Genomic DNA, 21,963 nt, shown 5'->3' on the forward strand with positions numbered 1-21,963 from the left:
CCTCCAAGACCAAAGTCATGTGGTTCGGTAGGAAGGGCTCTGTGTCCTCAAATGCTAGTATCTCATTATCCACCCTTGACGGGACTAATTTGGCAGGCGTTCCATAAACTTACGGCTCTGAACCAATTTGCACTTGAAGCTCACAGTTTTTGACCTTTTGTAAACAAGAAATGTGAGGGGCTTCTGTAAAAGAAAACCAATTTGATTGGGCCTTGGACTGTGTAAGAGTGCCGAGCGGCCAAGGCGATACATGAGTGGAGACCAGTCCAGAGCAACCTTCAATAAGGCTTTATTTCTTCCATTATTTCCTCAATCACTTTGACAGTAATATTCAATGCAACCTGTCATCACTCGGGTTAGTGTTATCCACACTTTTCCTGGGCTGTGTGTGCTCCAGTTCCTGTCGATTTGATCCAATGAAAGCCAATGAAACTGGTCAGATGACCAATGATATCCAATGAAATCAACAGGAACTGGAGCACACACAGCCCAGGAAAAGTGTGGATAGAGTATATAAGGTGGGTACCCATTACCTGGTTAGCCCATATACCATTCTCCAGGTATAAACAATAACAATATTCCCCACTCCTAGAATCACACAATGCCATTTTACATAAGCCTACTAAATGTATATGCACCCTCAATACATATGCACAGTTAGCATTTAGCATATAATTATATACATGATATCCCATACATGATTACATTCATTTATTTCATTATAGTCCATCCCAATCTCCCCTTCTATCCATTTCCCACTTGGTGTCACCCTCCCAGAACTATAAAAGGGGTGCCTATACCCAGAGGGAACACATTTGCCCGAACACCACCCTGAAAGGCAGGATGAGAATAAACAGAGGTCAAGTCAAAGTCACACACACAAGTTTAGACATCAGAGATTTACATTCCTTCTTCACAAGTCTTCTCATTATACTGGTCAATTAGAAAGTATGCTGTCCTATTTATTCCTAAACGAATGTGCCTTATCTGTTAATTTGTAGGTGTATGATGAGGTCGGCACGTCCGCCCCTTCAAAGAATCACAGACAACTCAGTGTCCCCCCTGCAACCCCCGAATTGCAGCCGTCCGTAGTTGACCTTTGAAAATGGTTTTGAAGGAGTCAAGGGATTTGCATGTCTTAAGGACCGTTGGTAGGGCATTCCACATTTTGGTGGCATAGGAGCGAAAATAATTTAGTCCCTTGTTTGTGCCGAATCTGTGTTGTACATGGTTCGTTGCACTCCCTCTGGTGTTGTGGGTGTGGACTTCGTTAACATTAAGGAAGTATCTAGACAGGTACATGGGTATCTTGGTGCTGTAGTGAATCTTGTGGACCAGACCCATTGCAAGATGCTGTACTCTGTCGTCGATCCTAAACCATTCCAGCCTGTCAAAGTGGGCAGGGGTGAGGTGGGTTCGGGGGGTGAGGCCAAGTAGCAGCCTGACCAGTTTGTTTTGGGAAGTCTGGCGCCTGGAACGTGAGACTGCCCTGTCTTATGATGGACTGTGTGATAATGGTAATTATTATAATAAAGTAATTGCAAAGTAGGATCAAAGTGACTGGGAGTACCATTTTAATACAATCAAACATCCTAAGAATTGACTGACTGGAAAGTATTGCACATGCACATTTGAATCAAAGTAGCTCAACCATCATGAGATATGTTTTTTATTTCAGCACAATTGAACAACCAACATTATTGGGGCCGCTATATCCCTCTAACAAATCACCCACAATTTCATACATTGCCCACACAAGGTCCAGCCATATACTGGGCTTCGATGCAGGTGTGTTAATAAGTTGTCATTTATTGGCAGGAAATTCACATACACATTCACCTTAATCTCAGAGGGATCCCCTCATTATGTTAAATAATGTTCAGATGTCACAACACCATGACATGGCATCAAGTCAAACTGTACAAGATTTCATTATTTTTCTTTTTTCCCCAGATTCAATTAGTCTTCTTGCTTTTCGTTTTTTTACTCTTCCCTCCTGATTTGCTTCCCTCGTCCTGTGAAAAGACAACAGTAAATCATCAGGAGTCAGGACATGAAATGAGTTCTATGAAATGTGTACTTGGATTTGGTCTGTCGTCAAATTTGGGGGTCCTTGACATGAAAAGGTTTGAGAACCACTTGTTCCACACTTAAAGTTTCCTAAAATGTAATAGGAATGAAGAAGTAGCCATAACACAATGAAATAAATGTCATTTTCACAAATTGTCATAGCAACACCTCAGTAAAATGAAAGTTTAATACATATAGAACAAATTAGTACAAATAGAACAAATGAACAATGACAAGGTGACAACTTAACACCCACCCTTGGTTTAAATAAAGTGTAGTATTTCTGTCTTGGTTACTGTAGTTACAGACCAGTAGCCATCTTTCTCTTGCAATTCACATTTAGAGACAGAATAAAATGTCACACACATGAATACGATGATATCACCTTACCCTAACCATAAAGAATATCACCTTAACCCTTACCCTACCCTGTTGTAAATAAGTGTAATGCTTTATCATGGATTGTCCACAAAGTAACAGTTTTTCTATTGACTTGTGCTTTCGTTTGAAATGTACCCATTCTGCATAATGTCAAATAAAAACTTCAATCAATCAATCAATCAATCAAACCAAATTCATGCAGTAATTGAATAGTAGGTCTTTCAAGTTTCTGCACTTTGTGCACTGCCCTCTGGAAGACAATAGTACCCACTACCCACCCATGGGCTAGACACTGGGAGATGGATTGCTGAGGTAGAGCGCCACACCTACTGTCAGCTCCCAGTACTTATGGCATACCTTAGTTACCCAAACCATTCCACTCATAAGCTAATGAGTTGACGGTGCCCGGATTCAAAGTCGAGCACGCTACTGACTAGCCTCGGAGACCGCAGGCGTTTTGTTAGCTACCGATGCTATATATTTACCGCCTGGAATCCCTTCAAGGACCCCTGGGACCCACTTTGAGAACCACTGCGCTGGAGGCCAGAGCAGAACCTCTTCCCCAAATTTTTCATATCGTCCCAGAGCGCCACCGGGAGACCAATTTTTGGATTTTCTTTCTATGCAGTATATTACTCCATTTGGTATTCCATTTCCATCCTGATTGTCTAAGTTTGGCTTCTAAAGTTTGCAGGAGTGGCCCGTTTTGAACAAAATGCCTCAAATCATGAACACAGTACACACACATGGACAGGGGCGAAAACATAGTCTGTGCTATGCCATTGACCTGGCGGAGACACTAAAATAGGGATGAGATGGGTTGAAAAAGCTATTCTCTCTCTCTACATCTCTTGTGGATTGTCACACATGCACACAGGTCTGAGATCTCTTTGGTGAGATTATGCAGGCATGGTCTGCCACATTTCAGATACAGCTGCGTACCTCTCATCACCCGATTCGACTGTTATCAATAGACAAGACCGCAGTGATCACTTAGGATCATTAATAATAATAATAATAAAACTTTATTTGTATAGCACCTTTCATGACATGAAATGCAGCTCAAAGTGCTTTACAGAACAATGGAGAATAATAGAAAAGCAAGGCAACGACATTAAAAAACAAGCATGCAGTACAGTGAGGACATGAAAAATAAAAAATACAAGATCAATTAAAGGCAATGTTGTTGAAGTGGGTCTTGAGCTGAGCTTTAAAAATGTCTACAGAGGCTGCCTGACGAAGGTACAGTGGGAGCTTGTTCCATGCCGACGGCCCGTAGAAGCAAAAAGCTGCTTCCCCGTATTTTTTAGTTGCCATTTTTTTGGGCAAAGCGAGCAGGCCGGCGGTGGAAGACCTTAGGGGGCGGTTTGGGACATATTTAGGCAGGCAGTCATGTAGGTAGGAAGGTGCGAGACCATTGAGAGCTTTATAGACAAGTAAAATAATTTTAAAATCAATCCTAAAAACAACCGGAAGCCAGTGCAGTGATGCCAAAACTGGAGTAATATGTTCTCTCATCTTAGTTCTAGTTAAAACTCTGGCTGCTGCATTTTGGACAAGTTGTAATCTGTCAGTTGTTTTCTTAGGCAGTCCTGAAAAAAGTGCATTGCAGTAATCAAGCCGAGAAAAAACAAAGGCGTGGATTAGCGTTTTTGCATCGTCCAAGGACAAATAGGCTCTGATTCGTGCAATATTTCTAAGGTGAAAAAAGGCAATCTTGGTGACATGATTAATGTGTGAATTAAAGTTCAATTCAGAATCAATAATAACCCCCATGTTCTTTACTGTACTGTTAGTTTCTACAGTTAGGTTGCCCAGTCTGCTTATTATTGATTCTTTCTGCTCACTAGAACCGATTATGAGAACTTCTGTCTTATCCTCATTTAGCTTGAGAAAGTTCTCACTCATCCAACATTTGATGCTAGACAGGCAGGTCAACAGCGGGTCTGAAGCACAGGGATCATCTGGAGCCACAGAAAGATATAGTTGGGTATCATCAGCATAGAAATGAAAATTGACTCCGTGATTGGTAATGAGTTCGCCCAATGGCAGTATGTACAAGGAGAAAAGCAGAGGGCCAAGAATCGAGCCCTGTGGAATACCAGAACTGATGTCATGTTTGTCTGAGTCAAACTCGGCTAGATTGACAAAGTAACTTCTGTTTGATAGGTAGGAGGAAAACCAGGACAGGGCCGTACCAGACAGGCCTATCCAGTACGATTGTTTTCGACGAGTATGGGCATGCTCTGCCGACTGATAAAAAAAAATCCGACAGGATTAAGGTTGGCGAACATGCGTTAATATTAGGACCGCACTGCGACATGCTTGCGGTTAAGTTTAGGGGAGGGTATGAGGAGGCATGTCATTTTCAGTAGGCTCCCAGCATGTCCAGTAGACCTGACTAGACTGATGAGATCGGTTAACGTGTCATCAACGCCAATCGCAGCCAGTAGGCTCCAGACGAGCCAATCGGCTGGATAAGATCGGCGTAATAAGTAACCTACTGGGAATTATCGGTTGATTTTCGGTCGAAACGGCTGCTCTCATTCCTACATGCCATTACTTTTCAGCTGTAGGGGGAGAAAGAGGAAGACAGTACAGATATGTGTACAACGGGTAATCACATGCCACACTACCCTTCCATGGCTCTAGGCAGGACTTTCATTACACATTGATTGCTATTATTATTCGGGCATGAATCTTGGCGGAGATTTATGCTCTGAGCGCAACTTTCTAGTTCACACTAGTGTACTGTATATGATGAGTGTGTTATGTTTACACACTCATGACGAGAAGATGCTGAAATATCGTCACTGTCAGGCAGAAACCTTTTTTTTATGTTTTTTCTTAAATGAATGTCATGTCTTATAGTTTGTTGTATGACAGTGTCACACAACAGTAATAGTGACGACCTGCCCAGAGAAGCCAGGTTGAAGTCTGTCTGTGGGATTTTAAAATATTTAACCAATGAAAAGTATTAACAAGATAACGGTTTAGATACGTTTCCACCCAACTCAACTCAACTCAACTTTATTTATATAGCACATTTTACATGACCAGGTCAACCAAAGTGCTGTACAGGTTAAGAAGCAAAAAACAAACAATACAATATAAACAACCATTTAAAAAATGAAAACAAAACGATACAATTTAAGCAGACTTTAGCAGGCAATATAAAGGCACAAACAAAACAGGGCTACCTCAGCTGACACTAAAGGCCAAGGAGAATAAGTGGGTCTTAAGCAAATTAAAAAGTTATGATGGACTGGGCAGCTCTGATGTGAAAGTCTGGCCTTGCATGGTTGCATGGTTTCCTCCGGAGCCGCATCGGTGTATGAATGTGTGTGAATGGGTGAATTTAATGCACAGTCTCTGTAAAGCGCCTTGGATAAAGGCACTACCGTAATTTCCGGACTATAAGCCGCAACTTTTTACCCATGATTTGAACCCTGCAGCTTATACAACGGTGTGGCTAATCTATGGATTTTTACAGCTAACGCAGAGCCATCTAAGGCTCTGAGCTAACGTGACGGCCACTAGGGGGCCACCTGCGGCTTATAGTCCGGTGCGGCTTGTATACGTACATATTTGGGATTTTCCCTAAATTTGGCTGGTGCGGCTTATATTCAGGTGCGCCTTATAGTCCGGAAATTACGGTACATAAATGCACCATTTACCATGACGTGTTGTGTCTCTCACCATGGCAGAGGTGAATCCTTCCTGCACCAGGATGTTCCTTGCACAGTTATTGATGTGCTTGAAGCGGTCGGGACCCAGCAGAATGCCTCCATACCAGCGGGACACCACCACAATCACGTTCCGCACGTCCAGAATCTGAGGCGAGAAAACCAACGCAATGGTATTGTTGGTGTCATGAACCCTATAGTCTCGATCAATAAAAATAACAAGCTCCGTCCCTACTGTATAATGAGCCTGCTTATTGATCGAGGCTTTTGTCAAGCCTACAAAATAGCCTATTTTGAGCATTTTATATTATTTTGAAGAAATATCTGTTCAAATAGATAGATACTCCAACCTGGCTTTGGTTGTGTGTGCCCCTTGCTTTATGCGTGCTCCCCCGTGACGTGATGTGGCAGCCAAGTCTAAGGACTTCTTACTATGACGTTGTGGGTGCCCCCTGCCCCCAAAGGCGCCCCTCACTTCACTTCACACGGGTGATTATTTTTATTGACCAGTACTTGTGACAGAGGAAAATTAAATGAATGCACTTTTAGGCCAACATGTTTGTGCCAGCGTGGTTGATTACCGGTAGATTAATTTCCTGATCGCCTCTTGTCTTGCTTGTTTAGACATGACGTCATGAGCTGCTAACAGGCTCCATAAGCCGAGAAGCCCAAAGCTTATTGATACCTGGTCTCAATAAATCTATGTGTTAAGGAGTTTGTCATGGTCTCGGGTTTCTAACATTCTCGAAAATAGCACGAGCTTGAGTTTGAAGATCGGCTACTTTTGGACTTTTTGGTGTAGAGGGAAAACAATGAGTGGGAAAGGTTAGGGTCCAAAGGGAAGCACGCACATCTCAAAAAACTCTACAGGTGTTGAACAAAAAATACATACAATGACAAAGGAGGGTTGTCCGCACACTGAATATCTGCTCCCAGGAAAATGTTATTGAAGAGTAAAGTCTTCAATAAATTTTTCCTGGGAGCAGATATTCAGTGTGCGGACAACGTTACCTCCTTTGGGACAAGCTTAGACTCCTGGGGGACACAAATAGCAGAGATAGTCGATCTACAAGCTTGTAAATGTGCTATTTTAGCTATTTTCGAAAAAAGTAATTTGAAAGATGTCATAGACCAGGCTTGTCGAACTCAACTTGGGGTGTGTGCTCTGTGTGTGTGAAATATAGAGGCAGTCAGGCATAAAAAGAGATATCAGAAGAATAACTGAAAAGCTGTGCGTATACTTTGAGCCTTGGCATTAACGTTAGTGGCATGGCATTCAAACCTCCCACGCAACTGTAAACATCAACAAAGATCACGCTTCAAAGCAAACATCAGACGCTTTTCAACAAAGCAAGTGGGAACTTGGCTGATCTCACACAGATCTGCAATCTCGACTCTGACCTGTCATGTAATTATAGGTGAAAATTTAATATATATTTTTCTTCTAAGAAAGTGAAAACATTTCAAAATACTTTTTACATCATGTCGATCCGCGACTGTTTTCATTCAAAGTTAGCTATGCTAAACATATAGGAATGTTTCACTGGAATGATTGTGTCACTCATCACTGATAAAATGTAGGCGAGCCAAACAGTATTGCAACCTGTTGTGTACAGTTATGGTCACGGCTTCTGACACATGCATGCCAATAATCCATGCAGTGCCATCTGAGATAATTTTGGTTTTTTGGAAGTTGGAATTAGTTACTCAATGACCTGACCTATTTGATGAAAACACATTACAGAATTGGACTACAGTTTCGTTGTGATGTGATTGGAATGTGGGTGTGTATGAGTGTCACAGGCAGTACCACCTAATCAATTGGCTCTCAAATGAGAAACTAAATCAGAAAAGTAAATTACTGCTTGTTTAATCTTTCTGGTGGCATTTCTACAGTATGCAACATAGTAGAGTAACATTAGCATAACTATATTTTTGCCTCGCTTAAAATAGAATAATTATATATTATATTATAATTGCTTCACCTGAAGTGCCTCAGTATTCCCTCCCTAGATATAAGCTGCAGCTCTGGGCACAGACCTCTAAATATACAAACAAAGATAACTTCCAACACACTTCAGCCAGTTGAAGGTAATAGGGCTCGTTGGTGGCGGTGCTCAACGGGGACAAATTAATTGCATCAGAGACTTCAGACACTACCCAAATAAAATACTGGGGCACTCAACATGGTCTGCATGTATTTATAGTCTCTCCTGAATGCTTTCTATCCTTGTTGTGTGGTTGTCACAAAATCCCAAGGCGCACTTGGACTTGTCACATGGCACACCATTTGAGAACTAGTAGAGTCATAAACGGAGGTTCTGTGACCATCCTCTGGCAAGGATGTTTTGATGACTGATATGGACCCTTTATAAAGATTTAGCCCCCATGTCCATCGCAAAAATCCCGGCATTAATTTACATGAGGTTCAGTGGCCATGGGGGTCCTTGACATGAAAACATTTAATAAGCACTGTTGTAATACACAGTGAACCTGCAATAAATGGAGCAGTCGTCCTCCGGCAGCCGTTTCACCATCATCTTCACAGTCCTGCAGGAAGCTCTGCTTGTCCTCACAGTGGATTCTACAACAGCACAGCGGAGATAGAGAATGTGAAGTCCATTTAAAACTTTTTGCTGTTTGCCGGAATGCTCTGAATTTATAAACCCGACTGCTTTTCATGGCCCCGTGGCCGTTTCCTATAGCACCGACCTTAGGCCAATTGACTTCCACTTGCACACAAGAAATGTTAAAATCAACTGGGCACATTGCCTTACTGAGAACTTACTGAGAACATTAATGCTACCCAGAGGCTATTTGGATATTGGTGACCCCCAGAACCTTTCCTAGCACTACTTCGTAGAATTAGAATATTAATAGAATAAGTATTAATTTTTTTTATACTCCAGCAAAGTCAAAGTGGGGCTTTTATAATCATTTAATCTTGTTACACATTCAGGGTCACATTATAAAGGCGGTATTTTCAGGTGGTATTACAAAATCAGCTCAAACCACGACCTCGTTATGCGCCCTACGTATTATGCAAGTCGGCATATTCTATACAATCATTAGAACTATTAACTCTGACTGGGGATATGTATAATATATGCTTGCAGTTCCATTCCGATCTGAAAGGTAGGTGGCATTTCAAAGGTTTAGTTATTCATTTATGAATCAAATGAACTAGAATAAAGATTTTCAAGGTTTCCCATGCTTAGAACAGAAACAAATGAAGTGATTTGTGTGCGTAATAGGCTACCTCTCCCGACTCCCTCCCTCCCTATCGCTGCCATGCTGTCATGACTTTCCAACACTGCAAATTACTTTAATAACCACAAAGAAATAGACATAGGCCTACAAGCTATGCACTACATGGCCGTGACAGCTTGTACCGGTAGATCTGTTCTTTTGAGGCACAAAGGAGACAGCAGTGCAATAGGAATTACGTTATGGTTAACCCAAATGTGACAAAGTCATGTCCTGTCTATGGTGCCTGCATGCAGAAATGAAATGGTGCAACATGAGTATATTGTCATAATTTGTACACCATTGTGTGTGCGGGAAAAAAATTAAAAAATTGAGACCTAGGGATTTGGCTATGCACCCCTGGCCTTTACCTCCTAGTTTACTCTAAAGTGGATATACCACTCACACGCTATTAAGCAAAGCTTCATTTGCGCATCTCGTACCGGGGATCAGCTAACTGTTAAAGGGAATGGCTGATTGGGTTGATGGAGGTGACGCCCTAAACACACCCTTGACTAATTCAGGGCCGTTTTGCGCACTCTACCATGGCGGAGAGCGCATCTTACCACGGTCATAATAGCAGAACTGTCATAATACATGGCGGAAAACTTGACCTTCTAAATGGCACCCTCAAACTATATTTCAAAAGTATTTATACAAATGTATACAACAGAGTTCTTGTCTAATGCCACTGAGACAAAGACCAACACATACTGGACATGAACTGACCTGTATGCATAAATATTATGCGTGGCACTCGCAATTTTCTTGTTTTCACACAGCTTGTCCAGGACAACTTTAACCTGCAACATCAGGAACATACAACAATGAATATTATTCAGGGTTTGTAGGCTACAGTATTTATGTATATTTTCTAGGGGTGCATGATTATGAAATTAGGACCGATATCCGATTATTTGCAGAGTCATATCTGCCGATACCGATTCTGACCGATTCCAATATTATACAGAGGACCACAATGGAAACAAGCCTAAGAGCTTGGCCCAAAGCCTGTTAATAAAGTATTCAATCAATCAATAAATAGCATAATACTTTCCACAACTGATGCCTCCCGACATACGTTGCCGGTTACAAATCACCTGTGCTGTAGGTTACAATTTTGTGGCGTTTGTGTGTGGCTAGGGTTAGGTTAGTGGGTAGGGTGTCGGACCAATGACTGTCGGACTCTTGGTATGTCGGAACAAATGCCTGCACCCGATTTATACTTGGCTGCATGCCGAAAATAGACGATCTACAAGCACACAACACATCGCAGTGCGAGGTTGTAGATCGACTATTTTCTTAACCAAGCATAAAATGACTTGTCTTAGTTCTACTGGATCTCTTCTCCACTAGTCCCTCCCTAACGTTTAGCGTAGTATAGTTTTTATTTATTTGGTCCAGTGCATTAGCGAGATAACTCGCTAATGCACTGGACCAGGGCTATAGTTCTGTGTATGTTTCTACTACTTTTTGGAGAACGATCGAGGAGTGAGTCCAGAGACCAGAAAACTACTCTACTGCCAAAGGTCGCCACGGTTACTGCACCCACCGTATACGATGAATGTACGATATACTGTATACGTCGGATTGGGAACAGTCAACAAATGAACAAAATAAATAAAGATGCACAGACAAAACTTCTGCAATCTAATGAGCACATAACGAAATTAACCCTGACCCAGACCAGCCTTTCTCACCTGTCTGGGGGTGACCACAGCTGCCAGGTGAGGCTGGAAGGTACTTCGTCTATCTGTAATTGTCTCTCCATGTTTGATCAACGGTACCTCAACATCTGCATGAAAACACACAAAAACATGCACAGATGGTTTCCATACTGCGTTCGACTGCAGCGATTGAAGCTGCTATAACTAAGCCACCGTCGTCTGTTAACTGCATATCATTTCAAATTATTCCATGTGCAGTGGTGGAAAGTAACTCAGGTAATACTCAAGTACTGTTAGTATTTCCAATTTTGAGCACTTTTACGTCTACTCCATTACACATCAGAATAGAAGCAAATATAGTACTTTTACTTTTACTTATTGGACAACTTTTGTTACTAGTTACTTTGTAGATTTTAATTATTATTACAAAACATACATTAACCACTTCAGCCCTGTATAGACTTTGGCTATTTGAAAATAGGCGATCTACAAGCTCACAACGCATCACAATGCAACACGTTGTGAGCTTATAGATCTGCAAATTTTCTAATCATTTTATACATTTTGAAAACATGAAGAAAGAAAATCTGCACAATGAGTACATTGTAGTATAGATACTTTTACTTAAGTAAAAGATGTGAGTAGTTTTTCCACCACTGAACATGTGTTTGATTCTGCTTTTGACTGCAGCAATTTAAGCTGCTGTTACTCAGTCATGTCTGTTATTTCTAATAACCCCACATGTACGCGTCATGGGGCCATGGGGTCATGGGGCCATACCATCAGTGTGATCCGCCAAGAGATGGGCGTATTCCATGTTCCGTTTCAAGGTCCTGAAGTCAGGTATATCGTCGTCATCATCGTCACCTTCCTCCTCCGCAGTCATATTGACCATCTCGGATTGTACCACTGCAGGAACAGAGCAGAGGTTATGATTATGGTTATGACCCATGCTCAAATGTGGCTCAAGACGACACTTCTGTAGTCTAGAAAAGCCCCTGCCAGACTCAACTCTTGCTCTCATTCAAATTAATTAAGGAAATACCACTAAATGCCTTTTAAATTATGTATAGTATGTAGTAAACGAGAGGGTATAAAGGCACAATCGGATCCAGCTATAGCACATACAGCATTGGATGATCTAATGAACATGTGAAGTGATCTCTCTCTCTCCCTGATGTAGTAGTTATAGCCCTGCAGAGGGGTCTGCTGACCTATTGACCCTCAAGAATGGTCAGTATGGTACATTCTGACTGAGACAGCATCAATTCCAGCCGAATTGAGATGTAAACACTGTTACTGGGAACTGTCCAAATCCAGGCACCACTGGCCTTCATGTTCATATACAAGGAAGTACCCATTCAAATGACTTGTTTCCCTACAGACTCAGAGACTCAGTCCCATGGGATACCCTTGTACTATATACTTGATATACTTCTCCAACTGTGTTTACTCCCCATACTCCTCAAGGTTAATTTCCTTTATTTGATGCGGATTGCATTCACACCTGCAGTGAATGGAAGTCAGGTGCGCTTGGAAGCAAAGCGAAACCGCTGTTTTTTGAACAGCAAGCCTTAAATATACAATCAGGGGCTCTACCCAGAAATATGTTAAAGTCTGGCAACCGTTTCTGTCCTATTTTGAGGAAGTATTTTCTACTGCCGCAACATAGCCATTGGCCTATTCCTCCCTGTTATAGTTGATTTTCTTTTTCATCCATTTTACAGTTTTGGACATTTCATTTATTCTTTGTGTGTTGAGTACGGGTGTCTGGTGTTTTGTAGCCGTTAGGTGTTTGTCTGTGTTTGTTTGCATAACTTTATGAAAAATCCAATACAAATATTTAAATAATAAATGTCCTTTTCTCTGCATAAATAAAATCATTCATCAATATTTGTCCCTGCCCCCTCCAACATTGAACCAACATATTAGTGTCTGGAACTAGATTGTCAATGATAAACACGGTGACAAGAAATTACACTAACTGAGAGATACCAGCAATACAATCTTGGCCTTTCTTATGCCTGACAAAGATTTTGTCAAGGAAGCAGTTATGAATATGAATATTCATTCACCAGAGTAGTTTTAATAGCCTGCTTCGTTTCACCTTTGTGATCCTCTTCCTCTGGAACCAACCACTCATGAAAAGGCTTGAGTGGGATTTATTATCACACAATTTAAACTCAGTCATTAGCCAACCATTAGGGAAGATCAGTTCCATACATTTCATGTAACAATTTAATTAACTGACCAATACTGCCCTCTGGTGATGTCCAAAGTCCATATCTCAGTTATTTCCTCCCAATATGCTGTTTTTAATTGAATACTTTAATAGACATAAATTACATAAAAGAAATATGATACAAAATAAAAACAGATAAAGTTAGTCATTTAGGTTAAAAGAATAGCAGGGAAAGTGGGCGGGTACAGAAAGTTATTTTGGATTCATTTTGGAACAAGTTTTCTAAACTTAATTAAAAATTACAAATGTATTACCAGGCTATTGCACTAAATTACATATCATCTCACCTGCTTCAGTGCTTTGGGACTTCTCCACGAGAAATTCACGGATTTTTTCAACCCAGAGGTAGAGGATGCTCTCCCCAGCATGATCTCTGTTGGAATTTAAGAAAAAGCCCAGTCCCTAACATGTAAGTGCATTTATCAAAAAGAGCACTGGGAATAGATATCGTCACTGTCGGGCAGAAACCTCCTATCTCCATATTCTAACTTTTTTTTTTTTTTCTCATAAATTAACGCCTTACTTGATCATATTACAGTGTCACACAAAAGCCTCAAAAGTAGCAGATCCACAAGCTTGTAGATCTGCTACTGATACTGAAAAGTATCAGTTTTGAACATATGTCGAGGTTTCCACCCGACAGAGACGATGTGCAAAACATGGTTCTATTTACATCAATTACAATAAGTGTTAAAAAATATAATGACATGTACTCACACATAAAGGTCCTCGAGGCTATTTGATAACTTCACCCTCTCAGGGCCTCGCAACCACGACGCACTAAAGGTAGATTATTAAAGATGGTGTTGGTGACGTGATCTCTCATTGCAGTGTGTGGTATTTAGATTAATTTAAAGAGCAAACAAACTTACTTGATCTGATAGATTGGTGGTGCTGCACTTGGATAATCAAGTGGGAGAATTATCTGTTCGATTTAAGGTATACTTGTCTTATTAAACAGTAAAAGAAATCTCAGAGATTGCACACTCACACTCACAGCCCTATATATTGGCTATTTTTAAAGCTTGATCTACAAGATCACAAAACATTCACAATACAATGTGTTGAGCTTGTACATTTTTTTTCATGCTTTTTTTTAACAAATCTTGGATTTATGTATTTTTATGTTATAATATTTTCGAAAAACATTTCAACAATACAAATAAAATGGGGGTTTGTGGCGAAATACTTAATATGGGTTCTGTGACAAGAACAAGTTTGAGAACCACTACTCTCCAGTTTTATTATTAATTCAAGCATTTAGGATATTATGATGAATACATACAAACACAAACACTTTACCTGGAGACATGCGGTGAGTTTGGGCTTCTCCAAGCCAGTTGATATTTTTATGCAAAATATTCTGGATGCTTCATCGATGACACACCATTCATCACCGTATATGGAAGAAAGTGCCTCCACCTCCTCAATCTATATGTGAGACAAGACAATAACAATCAGCCTGTATGCACCTGTTAAGCTGACTGTACCTGCAAATGCAGCAATGCAAATGTGGACTGTTCCCCACTTTGCAAATGCAATTGTGACAGCAAGGCAGAATGCACAGCTCTATAACATGTTTCACACTATGATGCATTATATCCTTCTACTATAATGGAAAGGGGGAGCAAACCAATATACCCGTTTATCCGTCCGGCTTCTCCTACGAAACCACTCCGTTAGCACACATCAATCCATCCATGAACAAATAATTCTGCATGCCACAGGAATCCATCTGCACTACATTGCCTCCACGCAACTGTCATATTTTCTGTACAAATATTGCTTTTGTGTGCCATACTGTTATTGCGCATGCAACATTTTGCTGTGATGCAAATTACATCACAATTTCCACATTCACCGACCCCTCCCCTTTTCACTACACACACACGCACGCACGCACGCACGCACGCACACACACACACACACACCACACACACACACACACACACACACACACACACACACACACACACACTCGAGTTCTAGTTCATTTGTATTCTTCATTGCAATAAAGGTGTTATTGATGATATTTTATGTTCTGTGACTTTAGTAATGTCAGAATAAGTCAACTTTATGACATTTGGAAATAATCTGATCATTTTATGATTTTATAGTCTGAAAAATACTAGGCAGATTTTCACACATTTCACATCTATTTCATTGATAATGATAGTGCTATTTGATTATTTTTTTTTTTTTGACAAGGGCTACTAGGCTAAAATTCAATAACTGACCCTAACGAACCATCATGCAAAAAATTACGCTTTTATCCAGAATTGCACAATCATTCACTAAGCCACCAGAGGGGGGTGTCGCTGCTGTGTATGTGGAGCAGGCTGTAGTGCTTGTCCACATGCTCAGTCAGCCTCATACTGCACAGTACTGTATGGACTTCTTGGGTGTCTACTGTCTTTACCCAAGACGTCCATAGTCCATACAGTACTGTGCGTAAAACTATAGTCTTAGAACTTCTAAGAGTCTACTACTAGGCTACGTATAAGTTCTATTTTTTTTGTTTAATGTTTGGTGAGTGTAATTGTGTGTGTCTGCTGTGTGACACAGGGAATTCGAGATCAACGTGAAATTGCAGATCTTCAAGCTCACAACGCGATACATGCTGATGAGTTGACTCAACGCTGAATGGAACCTGATTAATTACTAAAAAGTATTACTATAAGTATTACTAAGTTTATACCTATAGTCTCATCAGTCTCATGAGTCATGTCATGTCATGTCATGACAGACAAGACAACTTACTTGAGATGGAAGGTCCCCCTCATTCTGTGAATTTAAGATGTCGTCCATTTAATTCATTATAAATCCGCAACGTTTTTCAGGTATTAAAGCAAAGAAGAGAAAGCTCACGTAACGTTCCACTTTTTTACCGAAACGCCTATGTCCGGACGGTGTCCGTCAGCAGATATTAACACTTCCGGTGGTCGATCTCTTACAAATAAGAGTACCCTCTAACCGAATCAATTGAAAAACTATTAATTTGCACATAATTAAAACGTATGTACATATATACTCTAAGACTGCTATGCTTCACTATACATTATACTTGTGTATTTATGTATTTAAAATTGTATGTATGGATTGTATTGATACATGTTCGCTGTAGCTATGGAGGCGGGGTCAGACTTTTATTTTGAAAAGCAGAGGTGCGCATCCTTGGTTCCGCAGATCAGCTGATAACGGTGTAAACAGACTAGACTCCAGCTAGACACCAGCAGGTTGTGTGTGATGTGGTGGAGTGTGTGTGACACGTACGCTTCTTCTTGTTCTTTAACACTAAAAAACTGTCAAATGCTGCTCGTCAGGATTACGTGCTGCTTTATAAAAGCACAGAGTAACATGTATGCTGATGCTTCTGTTCAATAGAATGAAAATAGCCAGAGAGGCTTAAAACGAATCACATGCTGAACTCCACAGTTTCGGAATATGTGAGATCACATTCAACGCTTCTTAAGTGGATTTTCTTTTTTTTTCTTTGACAATCCTAGAATTTAATCGGTAAGTGTATAATGGGAAGTTTTCCCTGCTTGTTGTCAATCACTAATTTATGTAAAAGTTACTTTTTTGTTTGACCGTCACCGTGTCACGCCGAGCTAACCCTATAGCTGTAGCCCCTCTCGGGACCCTGGCATCAATTGTGAGTTGTGACTGATTTGTGATTTGACATCCAAATCAGTTCACACTGTAAGTCAATCTGAATGTGTCAAGAACAGTACGGACAGTTGCGTTTCACTATTGAAATCTCCACAAATCAAAGTCCTTCCATTCCATGCCAGCTTGTTTTCTTACAAGGTCTTTCTTTTAGATAGCAGATTCTAAATTCTCGAACCTGAAGTCAGTGGGGTTGTAGGATGTCACAAGACCAGCTGCATTCTTCATTGCGACTGCAGTCTTGAGCACATGAGTTTGGAAATTATACGTGGTTAAAATGAGACAGAATACATCTCTATTCTGTTAGTGTTTATTATAACGTCATGGTTTGTCTACTAACAGCAAATGGACTTTGATTGAGTATTTACAGTTTGCAGAATTACAGTACATTTCAAGCACAACTCAATACAAAAACTGTTAACTGTGAGTGGAAGACACCATAAAGCATTACACTTGTTTACAAGCGGGTCCACCGTTTTCAATTCATCATAACATTTAGAGGCGTACAATACACTTGGCCAAAAACAGGAAATCATCATAAAGGAGGTACAAAAGGGGAACAAACGTATACAGTGAGGGGAAAGGGGGTGGGGGATCCAGATGTTACAATGGTTTAGTTTCAAATTGCAGCCATCCGTAGGTGCCCTGAGAGTGGTTTTGAAGGAGTCAAGGGATTCACATGTCTTAAGGACAGTTGGTAGGGCGTTCCACATTTTTGTTGCATAGGAGCGAAATTAATTTAGTTTGTGCCGAATCTGGGTTGCACATGGTTTGTTGCACTCCCTCTGGTGTTGTGGGTGTGGACTTCGTTGACATTAAGGAGGTATTTACGACAGGTACATGGGTATCTTGGTGGTGTATCGAATCTTGTGCACCAGACCCATTGCAAGATGCTGTACTCTGTCCTCAACCCTAAGCCATTCCAGCCTGTCAAAGTGGGCAGGGGTTCGGGGGGTGAGGCCCAGTAGTAGCCAATACCCCCCGAACCCACCGAGTACTACATTTCAGTGGACAGTTGAATAATACTGTACACATACAAGACGTTTGAGAATGTCAGACAAACCTGTATCTAAATGACACCTCGCTTCTCAGTTCTCAATGCATTTAGCTTTACTGACAAAGCAGAAATCAACATACCGGTACTTGAATGCCTCAATAACACAAATATAATCCATTCATCTTTCAGTTCACTTTACACACTGTAGTGTAGTGTATAGCCACCATGTGACAATTCACAATATTGTCAAAATAGAGCTTTTTTTCTTTCTTGCATAACACTTAAGACTTAAGCTGTATAAAGCAAAAGCATCCCAAGACTTTCCCTACAAGGCAAGTCTGGTGACTTATTTGTGTGTAATGATGTATGCTGGTTTCCTCATTTTTCCCTGTGACACTGCAATTTGGAAATCTCATCGTCTACTAGCCGCAATTTGAATTATCCTCTTTCAATCTGCAAAGTGTTTGTTTCATAAAAATCCACCGTAGACATGTTATGAGCTACTTTCTGTCAAGGAATTCTGTGCAGGTCATTCTTTTTCTAAGTGTCAGAGTTTGGAAGCGCTCGTCGAAGTCACTGAACGGCCCTGCGTGACGGTGTCTTAAATTTGCACATAATGCAGGAGGCAGGAGCACGACCCGTTAATAAAAACTGCTTCCAAATTCTAACACTTAGAAAAATATATCACAGATCAGACATTTTGTGCCCACAAAAACTGCATTTAAAAAAATGTAATCACTAGATGTTCAGAAATCTAAGCCTCTATGGCACTAATCAGAGCAATGGTAATTGAGTTATAGCCATTTTGAAGTGTTGAACACTGCTGTAGTAATTAGTAAAGCCTTGCTGAGCTATGAGGCTCATTATAGGGCAGGAGCCTATGTCCTGTTTCTGTAGCGTGAGGCAGCTTGATGTACAAGTACACCCCCTGGACATGACTCTAGTCTAGTGAGTCGCAGGGACTTACCCCAATCCAACCCTTGATGCTGAGTGCCAAGCAGGGAGGCATTGGGTCCCATTTTTCAGAGTCTTTGGTATGACCCGGCCACTGAGCTGCTGTAGTGCCCTAGATCTTTTGGGTGGGGTGGGTGGTTGGGGCCTTGGGGGTGACTGTTCCCATACCAGACCACTGAACAGGGTTTGTGCCAAGTTTGGTGCGCATCAGCACAATATTGCACCTATGATGGGAGAATATTCACACCATGAGAATACCGGTAGTCACAACAGGGGCCACGTGTGCCCCCCAGGCGTCCTGTCATGGCAGACTCCTGAACAGTATTTGTGCCAAGTTTGGTGCGGATCGGACGCATTGGTGCTCCTCGCAAGTCTGGGTGTTAGTTTTGCATCCACCGTTGACCAATTAGGATTAATATAGGATAATTGATTAGAAATGCTGTCAAACCTTCAGCATGGGCAAAACAGTGTTCCTACATTGTAAGATGAAAATGTAATTTTTTATATTATTGTTCTGTTACAGGGGTCCATGGAGGACCCGGACCCTGAGGAGCAGTTTCTGCGTCATGCCAGGAATGGAGACCTGCCCGGCATCCAGAGACTGCTCATGTCCAAGATTAAAGAGGAGGCTCACTTTGACATCAACTGCAAAGGTACATCATCATTGGACAGTAATATATTATGCTTTTTATGTTTTTCAGTACAAAGATAATAATGTGACAATAATAACAAACTAATAATAAACTAAATCAACATAGTATAAAGATAACAGACAAACTGCCACACATTGTGTGCCTCTTTCATCTTAATCTCATTAAGCCATTCCTTAAAAGTTAAAACAAGGAGAGTGTAGTGCTGGCCAACTAAAAAGAAATATAGAACCATAATGGTTAACAATTACCGGTATAGTGATTCTTGACTTGAAGTCATATTGCACATAGTCCATTATTGATTGATTGAATACTTTATTAATAACAGTTTGCAAAAAAAAGAGTACAGTGTAATGCAAATACAATGCTAAAAGGATTGAAGAAAGCACTATGGTTGGTTTCCATTGGTGTCCTGAGAGTATTTAATTCATAGTCCATGATTGATTGATTGATTGATGTTTGTAATGACACAAAAGCATTGACATTCATTTGTTCTTGACTGTCAGAAAGATAAAACACAAATGCTTATTTCATTAAGTCAAATGTATTTATAAAGCACATTTAAAAACAACCACAGTTGACCAAAGTGCTGTACAATATAATAAAATGGCATAGAAAAGTGTAATAATAGACAGTAAACAACATTAAGGTCACCTTCACACCAGAAAGCTTTAAAACGAATCCTGCAGAATCCTGCAATTATACAGCACAGTGTGAAGGCAAACCGCAGCAAATTAAATATGCAAGAATCCCAACTTCTCCGCCCATTCACATCGAGTCTACCAAAGTATTATGTGGGAATGTGACCTAACATAGGAAATTAAAGCAATACTTTACAAAAGATCGAATTAAGGTAAAGACGTGGGACATGGGTCCGATGGAGGGAGAAGAGGTATGTTTTTAGTCTAGATTTAAAAGTGTCAAGGAAAGGGGCAGATCTGATTAGAAGTGGGACTGAGGCTGTTTGAAAATTTGGACAATTCACAGAGAATGCTGGGAGGCTGTTGCATAGTTTCGGATCATAGAGAAGGCTCAGTCACCCCTTTGTTTTTTGGTGTGGACGTTTGGGACATCTGAGCATCTGAGTGGAGGATCACAGTGGCCTGGGGACTGGGGTTATTGCGGGGAGATTAAATCAGAGATCTATGTTGGTGTTTTCTGAGTGTATGGCCAATCCAACTTGTCCACATTGCTAACTTTGTCCCTCCACCAGATGTGTAGAATTCTCCTGAGGCATGTGTTGGTGAATGTTTGCAGCCTGTGTGTTGTGAGTTTGTTGTTCTCCAAGTCTCCGCCCCATACAACATCACCTGTTTCACACTGGAGTTAAAGATGCACATTTTCTATGTTGGTGCAAGACCATTAAGATTCAGAGACATGCAGGAAAATGAAATCAATAATCAAAGCATTCATACAATTTCAATATACTAGACATGGCCTTGCCTATATAAAAATCAACAACATGGGCACTGTAAATGGAGAAAAAATGGATGGGTCCAATTACTTTTAATTTAGTCAATTGTTCATTTTTGTTGAAAAAAATCACACCCGTGTGAAGTGAGGGGTGCTCTTTCTGTTTTCCCACCTACAATCATGCAGATTGTACACTTTGCTCACAACACTGTGCATTGCGACGTGTTGTGAGCTTTTACTATTCACTGCACAACAAACTATAGGGTATAAGTAGGTAAGTGTGTACTGTGTATCATTTGTTCAGGCAAGAGTAAGTCCAACCTGGGATGGACCCCGCTTCACCTTGCCTGTTACTTTGGACACAAAGATGTTGTAGAGGAGTTACTGAAGGTACAGGCACTTTTACATGAATACAATACACATTTGAAGATGTTTGAATAGAATGTTTTGAAGGAATTGCATGGGTAATGTGTGTTATCTGTGAGTCTCTGTGTGTTCTGTACACAGGCGGGAGCAGTGGTCAATTTACCCAATAACGTGGGAGATACACCACTGCATAAAGCTGCCTTCACAGGGAGAAAGGTAATTTGTTTTATTGTCATGGACTGCTACAGTCTAATTCGAGTTGGACAACTTAAATTTATGCATCTCTTGTGTGATTAATACGGTATGATTTTGTGCATGCACTTATTCATCCCCTCATTTAACCAATCACTCACTCGGATCACGTCAATGGCCCAATCATGTACACCATTGATCAGGAGGTTGTCATGCTGCTGCTACGATATGATGCATGTGCTACTGTCATCAATGGGACAGCACAGATACCCAAAGATGTCACTCACAATGCGGAGATCAGGAGCATGTTGGAAGGTGAGAGAGACAAAGGTTGCATTCTAATGCCTGAAATATACTTATTTGCACACCGATCAATGTATCGAGCATCGGAAAGGATTTGCTGATTTACAAGTTGACAACGTATCTCGAT

At 40.8% G+C, this 21,963-nt stretch overlaps 2 protein-coding genes across 5 annotated transcripts in view; one reads left to right on the forward strand and one right to left on the reverse strand.

Annotated features, from left to right (window-relative positions):
• Positions 1-1,791: 1,791 nt before the first annotated feature.
• impact (impact RWD domain protein) lies at positions 1,792-16,199 on the reverse strand. Of its 2 annotated transcripts, XM_083767816.1 has the most exons (12): positions 16,053-16,199; positions 14,595-14,723; positions 14,165-14,217; positions 14,010-14,072; positions 13,580-13,665; positions 11,831-11,959; positions 11,084-11,178; positions 10,113-10,186; positions 8,631-8,721; positions 6,151-6,285; positions 4,956-5,021; positions 1,792-2,015 (listed from the first exon to the last, which is right to left on the reverse strand). In XM_083767816.1, the coding sequence occupies exons 1-11, from the start codon at positions 16,098-16,100 to the stop codon at positions 5,001-5,003; spliced, it is 924 nt and encodes a 307-aa protein (XP_083623942.1). In that variant the 5' UTR covers positions 16,101-16,199; the 3' UTR covers positions 1,792-2,015; positions 4,956-5,000. The 2 variants fall into 2 exon arrangements, with proteins under 2 accessions (XP_083623942.1, XP_083623941.1); XM_083767815.1 differs by lacking the exon at positions 4,956-5,021.
• Positions 16,200-16,523: 324 nt separating this feature from the next.
• osbpl1a (oxysterol binding protein-like 1A) overlaps positions 16,524-21,963 on the forward strand; it is a 37,520-nt gene continuing 32,080 nt past the window's right edge. For 2 of the 3 annotated variants that reach the window (XM_083767976.1, XM_083767980.1), the window contains exons 1-5: positions 16,524-16,808; positions 19,436-19,565; positions 21,280-21,365; positions 21,483-21,557; positions 21,737-21,848. In XM_083767976.1, the coding sequence (XP_083624102.1) occupies positions 19,442-19,565; positions 21,280-21,365; positions 21,483-21,557; positions 21,737-21,848 (397 nt within the window). In that variant the 5' untranslated portion in view covers positions 16,524-16,808; positions 19,436-19,441. The remainder of the gene's footprint in view (positions 16,809-19,435; positions 19,566-21,279; positions 21,366-21,482; positions 21,558-21,736; positions 21,849-21,963) is intronic. The other variant, XM_083767977.1, reaches the window with a different exon arrangement.

Source organism: Protomyctophum parallelum (genome assembly GCF_964188405.1).
Source record: "Protomyctophum parallelum genome assembly, chromosome: 6".
Classification (NCBI taxonomy): domain Eukaryota; kingdom Metazoa; phylum Chordata; class Actinopteri; order Myctophiformes; family Myctophidae; genus Protomyctophum; species Protomyctophum parallelum.

Excerpts from the sequence above, each read along its gene's own strand:
- impact (XM_083767815.1), bottom strand. The coding sequence starts at position 16,100 with ATGGACGACATCTTAAATTCACAGAATGAGGGGGACCTTCCATCTCAA. Across the intron at positions 13,666-14,009 it reads AGCCTCGAGGACCTTTATGT|AGATCATGCTGGGGAGAGCA; the intron begins GTGAGTACATGT and ends AAATTCCAACAG. Across the intron at positions 2,016-6,150 it reads AAGGATTCACCTCTGCCATG|GACGAGGGAAGCAAATCAGG; the intron begins GTGAGAGACACA and ends GTCTTTTCACAG.